Genomic DNA, 8,051 nt, shown 5'->3' with positions numbered 1-8,051 from the left:
GAACTGCATAAGTATCTCTATCTTTATCTGTATATTTTATTCATCATTCATAACCATTTGAGTTTTCCTGACTAAGATTTACAAGGTGACCATAGCTTGCTTCATACCAATAATCTCTGTGGGATCGACCCTTACTCGCGTAAGGTTTATTACTTGGACGACCCAGTACACTTGCTGGTTAGTTGTGCGAAGTTGTGTTTTTGCCATGGTATTGAACACCAAGTTTTTGGGTTCATCACCGGGGATTAATTGAGTTGTGAAAAGTATTGATCACAATTTCGTGCACCAATGATGCTGAAGACAACAATGTGGATTCGCTGGATTCTACTAGCAAGAGTGAAGAAGTTTGTGGTGTAAAAAGAATAGCAAATTTAATGGTGGAGGAAATTTGGAACCTGGAGTTTAGGACAGAGGATGAGGCTTGCCAATTTTATAATGCTTATTCTTGTTAGTGATAATCAAGGTAGAATCATTAGCAGGCAACTTATTTGCAACAAAGAGGGCTGGAGGAATATGAGGTATCTTGATCTGGATGATAGATCAAGGGAGGCAAGGTCACTAACGCGAACCAAGTGTCCAGCTCAGCTTAGGGTAAAGCTTGACTACGGCTGCGGTAGATGGAAGGTATCATGTTTTGTGGAATCTCACAACCACGATCTGACGCCACCCCAATTTGCACATCTGGTTCCGGCCAATCATCGTCTCACTATCACTGATAAAGTCCAAGTGGAAAATCTTTATAATTTTGGTGTCAAGACCTGCCATATTATGGGGTATATGCGTTCCAGAAGGGTGGATATTATCATGCTGGCTTCACACGCAAAGATTTATACAACCACATTGATCGTTATCGTCAGTCAAAAGTTAAAAACGGGGATGCCAATGAGGCAATAAACTATTTGATTGGCAAGTCAAACAACGATCCGCTGTTCTTTGGAAAGTATACGTTCACTAGTGACGAAAGGCTCGAGCCTATTTTTTGGGCAGATGGGCAGTCAATTATCGACTATCACTGCTTTGGAGATATTGTTGCCTTTGATTCAACCTACAAGAAGAATAAATACAAGAAGCCTTTGGTCATTTTCTCCGGACGCAATCATCACAGGCAGACTGTTATCTTCGACTCCGGCCTACTATCCGACGAAACCACAGAGATGTATAAGTGGTTGTTGGAATCCTTTGTTGAAGCGATGGGTGGGAAAAGTCCTAAAGTAGTAATAACTGACGGAGACCTTGCCATGCGAGATGCAATCAAGAATGTTCTTCCTGATGCGACCCATCGGTTTTGCGGATGGCATCTGCAGAGAAATGCATGTGAAAATATAAAGAATCCTAATTTCCTGCGCGATTTTAAGGGTCTTATATACGACAACAATGACCACAGAGACTTTGATCGGAGATTGGCAGCCATTTTGGATAAGCACAACCTTATTAGGAGTACTTGGATGGAAAAGACGTACGAAACTGGTGCGATGTGGTCCCATTGTTTCCTCCGGGATAAGTTTTTCGGTTACATAAGGACGACATCACAGTGCAAAGGTATAAATTCTCTCATCAGATTTTATGTTAATCACAAGAACACCCTCATTGACTTCATGGATAACCTGGATAGGGCCTTAAAGGAGTATAGAAACAATGAATTAATAGTTGACTTTAAGTCTCAGTGCTCAGAGCCAGTGATGATAACCTCGTTAGAGGTATATGAAAGATCTGCATCATGTTATTTCACGCGAAACATTTTCAAGGAAATTTGTAATGAGATTCAGAGTGCAGGCGCTTTGAATATTAAGGTACTAAGCACAACCTTGGACAAGGTAGAGTTCAGTGTGACTGCTCTCGGAGACCCGGCCAAAGATCGACAGGTAGAAGTCGATAGAGGTAAGAAACTGCTCTTGTGCTCGTGCAAGCTGTTTGAATCATGTGGTATTCCCTGTAGTCATGTCTTTTGTGCCATGAAGTTTGAAAACATACTTGAGTTTCCAGATTCATTGATCTACAAAAGGTGGACAAAGAATGCAAAGAACGAATTTATTAGCACAGAAATGCCTGTGAACGATGACGTCGAAAGGGTCTTAAATTTTCGAGTCGGTGCATTGGCATCGAATTGCAACAAGCTGTGTGATATTGCTTGCAAGGATCTTACAGACTTTGATGAAATACAGTCTGAACTTGTCAATTTAGTTATCTGCCTGCAGTCACGCAAACAAGGCAAGTCAACTCCTAATGTTAACGTGGAAGGCATCAACGATCCCTTTGTTGTCAAAAGCAAAGGAGCCCCTTCCAAGAGGTCTTCTTGGAGGAAGAAGAGAGCATGCTCTAATTGCCACAAGCACGGTCATTACTACAAGCGCTGTCCAGATCTGATGCAGCATAGTGTGAAAGGTAACCCTCGCAATCGATCAGACGGCAATGCATCAGCCAAGGACTTAGATTTTAGTCCAGAAAGGTTTGCTAATTCTTCGAGTTCATTCTCAATTAAGTTCGAACACCACTCAGGACCTAAGACCAAGGTATGATTTGTTTATTCTAACTACGCTCCTGCTGTGAAAATCTTCTTCGGTAAATGTCCCTTTAAAAACCATTAAACTATGTGAATCTTCCACTGTTTGCGCAGCCTTTTAAAAAGGGTGGAATAAGGAAGTTTACAGTGACGGGTATGAGGAACCCGAAGGGTAAAGACAACACTTTTGATGAGGTAATTTTTTTGAATGTAAACCTCTATTTTTCGTGTCATGAACTGGATAAATTAATGAAGATCTCATTCTTCTTGTTTAAAAAAAATTTTATAAAACAACGGAGCCTCCATGAAAGCAGTAAATCCATTGACATCGCGTCCATGAATGGATTTTTCAACAAAAATCTCTACTCGTTAACACAGGTGCGATGCGTAAAACTCCTCTTAACCACTTTGCGATGAATGACCATTATGCTTTTATGCATGATTATGGTTTCTGATTGGGGATTATGATGTCTTTACCAGGTGAAGGAGTCACAGCAGGACAAGGGACATTCATTCACAAACTATAAATGCGTTAATGATGTCATGGATGAGAAATGTGACACACCACATGTGCAGATCGATGTCCGAGATCCGTTACCATCGTCAATGCCTTGTGGCAACAAACAAGGATCGTACATAGCATTATTCGCGTCGATGCATAGGACACTTTGACCAATTGGAAGAATTAGTCTTCTGAATTTAGTGCAATGCAAATATTTGGTTCCATAAGCATGATTTATCCTAAGTTACTGACCACAATGTATTTGCCATTGCTTGGTATTAAGGAGTTTCAATTTGTTGTTATTTACGTTAACTGTGAATATGTCCATTAGGATGATAATTATGTTGAATAATATGTATGTGTTTTGCTTACATTGCTGTATTCTAGTTGCAGTTAATTGTGGTTGAATTTTGGGTAAGGAGTTGCTACCATTGTGATTATGCAATACAGTTGATCAATTATAGTTGTGTTAATTTATTTTTTTCCCTACTTAGTCCATTAGGATGATAACTATGTTCAATAATATGTATGTGTTTTGCTTACTTTGTTGTATTTTAGTTGCAGTTAATTGTGGTTGCATTTCGAGTAAGGATTTCCTACCATTGTGATTATGCAATATAGTTGATAAATTAGAGTTGCGTTAAAGGATTCCTTTCCTTACTTAGTGCATTTGATTTACCAACCAAATTATTAGATTAAATGGGTCACATTGATGGTTGTAAATCTCTTTTGTTACTTTCAGGTTGTGAATCTGTTTTGTTATTATGGATTTCCTATATTCATCAAAAAAAAATTTTAGGAGAAATGACGCCCTGTGTATGAAAGCAATTTTAAATATAGCGAGTGTTTCTTGTATCGTTTTAGGAGATTCGTTATGTGTCATGAATCTGTTATATATAAAGCAAAAAATGTAAACATAAACACATTTATATTTGAGCATATCATAGTTTCGATTATTAGGAACAATAACATTTTGAAGATCTTAATCTTAGATACTAACAAAATTTAACATTAGAAACAATAAAAGCTAAAACCCTGCGGACATTTCCTTTAACATTAGTGTATCTTTCTCTGTTTACAACTTTTTGACTACAGCATGACTTTGATAGGCAAGGTTTTGCTTCTTGGGACTTCTGCCTGAACGTTTCCAAAATGTTTTTATCTGGCATCCGTAACATTGTAGACTATTATTACCCGATATTAAAAATTAATAAACAATGACTATAACAAAATTAATTGTGAAGACAGTTCAAGAAAGCAAAGACTGCAATGTTATAATTACTTGATTCATGTAGCCATTTGAACATGCAACTCACCGATGTAGACACCCAAAACCCACCATCACCTCTTGCAAAAAAAATTAAAGTTGTGATCAATTTATATTAAGCAGTTATAGAAGCATCAGATATAGTGCATTTACAAGGACAGTACAACAACAACCTAGTGTTATAATTTATATTAAGCATATGAAGGTCATTAAGGAATTATAGAAGCAACATATATAGTTAATTCACGTGGACACTACAACAATAAACTTGTGTTATTAATTGTTTCGGGTCGGTTTTTCCTACTTCATTCTTTCTTATTGTATTGTCTTAAATAGAAACTGAAAAGGGCTATTAAAACCGATGGGATTGGAAGTTCCACCGGGGATGGAATGAATGTATGGGATGGAAGGAATGTAAAATGTAGCAAGAAAGAAGATGATAGTATGTGGTTGAATGCACTCTGAAACGAACTTGTTGAGTTATTCGAATAAAAGCAAGTGTACTTTGTGATTCTTAAATACAAAGGAGAAGCTAGATTTAAGTTCGTGGTGATCCATTTGAGTGCCTCGGAGATTGAATACTCAAGTTTGAGAAGTTTCCATAATGCTCACCCCCATATACGGAAAATTATTTCCCACATGGTCATGATCGTCACTATAGAAATTGGTCAAACTTGAATATTCAATCTCTAATTTACTCGAACGCCTCACTAAGATCCTAAACCTAGATTCTTCTTCATATTCAAAAACCACGAAATACCCAAGCTTTAATTCCAATAACTACACAACTCTGGACCAGCATTCACACAACCAAAGACTACCATCTCCCTTCTTCCCCATGTTACATTTATCCCATAGAAGATGATTGAAAACTCATTTGTCTAACAATTTTTTATCGATTTTAAAAACCCAACAATTATTCATTTGGATATGAACTATACACATAAAATTTATCTATTCCGATACAAACCAATTTGTGACAAGGCGTCACCGCATCAATGTGACATACAGAACGCGTACCTCTATATTCGGCTCCTCCTCATGCATGTGTTAGAATAATTTCCAATATGACATTTTCTGTTAGTTAATATTAAGCTACTAGTAGTATAACAAAATCAGTTGCTAGTTTGTAATTTGTAACGAAGGTCATAGACAACCGTTAAATCCTATATCGTTGGAACTACCAACCGGAAATAAAATAAAAGGAAAATGGAGCATGAAAAAAGATATAAGTGTTTGGTTGAATGAAGGTTGGCACAGAATTGATGAGTTGCTAGGACTAAAGCATGAATATTTGTGGTTTTTAAGGATAACAGTTAATCCAAATTTAAATTCATGGTGATTCGTTCGAGTACCACAGAGATCGATTATTCAAGTTTGAGAAATTTTCATAACAATCGCAGCCGTCCGAATCGGAAAATCATTTCCCACACAGTAGTGATCGTCCTGGAAAGTTCTCAAACTCGAATAATCGACCTCTGAGTCATCCTAATGGATCACAACGAATTTAAACTTGGATTTACCATAACACATACATACCACAAAATACACAAACTTTAATACTGTAACTCGAGAACTCTATACCAAACTTTCGTTCAACCAAACACTAACCTCTTCTTTCTTACTCTCTTTTGCGTTAATTTCATTTCCACTTGGTAATTCCAACGAATTTGAATTTCAGAGTATTAAACAAAACCCCTTTTATTCGGTTTTCTCTGGACAAAATTTGAACAGCTTATTTTCTAACGACATACACAAAGCTAAGTACAATAGTACGTACCGATTCATCAGGAGTGGGTGAAAGGAAAACGGCTCCGGGCACTGTTTACAGATAGCTAATTCATCTAACCCGAAGCAAGGAAGATAGTCATTTAGCATCATTTATGACTGCTCCAGTCATCCCGTACAATCGAATATCAGCCTGTACCAAAAGAACATACGTAGAAAGGCGATTATAGTCACAATCCGACCCACCAACAAACAAGTTCATCAATAAAGTTAATACATCAAACTGTAGAATAATGGAATCTTAAGCTTACATGTGTTCCGGTATAGGTATATGGGGCCTTCATACATCCTTCGTGCAGCAGCAAAGGTTATTGACCATCATTGTCACTATTGTTCGCATGTACCTCATCCGTTAGTGTTTTCAGATAAACGGTGGCCTGAACTTTTACCTAAGTACCAACCTGGTTGCACAAACAACGAAGTGAAAAATAAGATCAACATAAATTCACAATCAATGAAGTAAAGAAATCATATATTCACATACCCGAAAAAAAAAAGATCCACCAAACTGCTACTAATCCTGTTGCGTTTGGGTATTAAGATTTTCATTAATTTCCTTTCCCGGTGGCTGTAACCTACTCCGTGGTGTTACCCATGTTTCAACCACTTGCCATCTGATTTCAAATCGGATATTAAAAAACAAGGAAGAAACAGGCGTTTCCTTATAATCAATAATATAAAAAGTCAGTCATCTTAATCCAAGAGGAAACGAATGATAACTTACAATAAAGAGATGCATTTGAACACCCGATAGGAAGTCACCACCACTAACATGATAGGGCAGACAACTAAGGAAGATTATATAAGAGTATGAGGCAACCAACTTTGTTGATGAATATGGATCTGCCTCTGATGACATATGCTTAAGGTTTCCTTCAAATATAACTAGTGTTTGTCTCTGATGACATGTGGCTTCCTTCAAACATTACTGGTGTGTGCGTCCTTCTTGACTCACCATTTTTTCTTTAACATTTCATGCCCCAATAAAACCAATCAAAAAAACCCACACCACATCAGACATTTCACCCTGAGTAGATCTAAGCTCAACTACAATAAATTGCCCAACATTGATTCATTAATAAAAAAAGTTACATTAACAAAAACATGCGGTTCTCTTGTCTTTCTCATTAATTGGGCCAGATTTTTTTTAAAAGATTGTGCAATTACCAAAAAACAAATTCTCATATAACCAAATTCCAAAAAAAAAAAGAAACAAATTGTTCTCCAATGAAGAATGGTTAATCAATTTTAGAAAAAAAAATAGTTGACTGGATGTTAAAGGCCAACAAAAAAAACTGTTTCTTCCACAGAGGAATAAATGTATTGTGACATTATTTCAAAAAAAGGCTATTCAGCAATTTGATCTAGAAAAAAAAAAGAATTCGCAGCTAGTTAAAATGACAGTGCCAATTATAAACGTTCAAAAACCTACATCATTGGCGAATGCGATTCTGATTTAGTTAACACCCAAATTTGTTTTCAAATTCATCATATACCAAAAAGGCAATATAGTTGTTCAACAACCAACTAAAAGATAATTGAGTTTCATACTTCCTAAAACTACGGAAAAAGTTTTATCATCATAGATGGACAAACATGTCAAACAGAGCCGCATTACGGCTTCAGTTCCTCATCCAAAGGCATCCTATCTGCATCGAACCTGGATGATTGTCACTGGCTCAGTGGATATCACCTCGAAGATCCCCACACCACCTGACTTGAAGTTGCACAATGAAGCAAAATTTTCCCATCCTTCAGAAATAACGTCGAAGCTACCATCTCTTTTTCCACTGTACCTTGTATATGTAGTTTCGATCTCTATGTGGTCGTGTGTAAGGATGATAGGGTGCCTCTGAGCAGTGAAGTGACTGAGATGAGGGACATTGGGCTGATTTTAACACAAGATATTTCAGTCAGTATTAGCTAATTTAATGCTTCTTCAGTAAGAAATATTTTAAACAACAGGTTGTAACAAGTAAACGCTTACCAACAAT

At 37.0% G+C, this 8,051-nt stretch overlaps 1 protein-coding gene across 1 annotated transcript; it reads left to right on the top strand.

The window, feature by feature from the left end:
• Positions 1 to 513: 513 nt before the first annotated feature.
• LOC127748328 (protein FAR1-RELATED SEQUENCE 5-like) lies at positions 514 to 3,172 on the top strand. Its single transcript, XM_052262612.1, has 4 exons — positions 514 to 684; positions 789 to 2,510; positions 2,615 to 2,695; positions 2,981 to 3,172. Exons 1-4 carry the CDS (start codon positions 514 to 516, stop codon positions 3,170 to 3,172), a joined length of 2,166 nt encoding a protein of 721 aa, XP_052118572.1.
• Positions 3,173 to 8,051: the final 4,879 nt, after the last annotated feature.

This window comes from Arachis duranensis, chromosome 1 (assembly GCF_000817695.3).
Source record: "Arachis duranensis cultivar V14167 chromosome 1, aradu.V14167.gnm2.J7QH, whole genome shotgun sequence".
Taxonomy (NCBI): domain Eukaryota; kingdom Viridiplantae; phylum Streptophyta; class Magnoliopsida; order Fabales; family Fabaceae; genus Arachis; species Arachis duranensis.
This window is presented reverse-complemented; position numbering and strand designations above follow the sequence as displayed.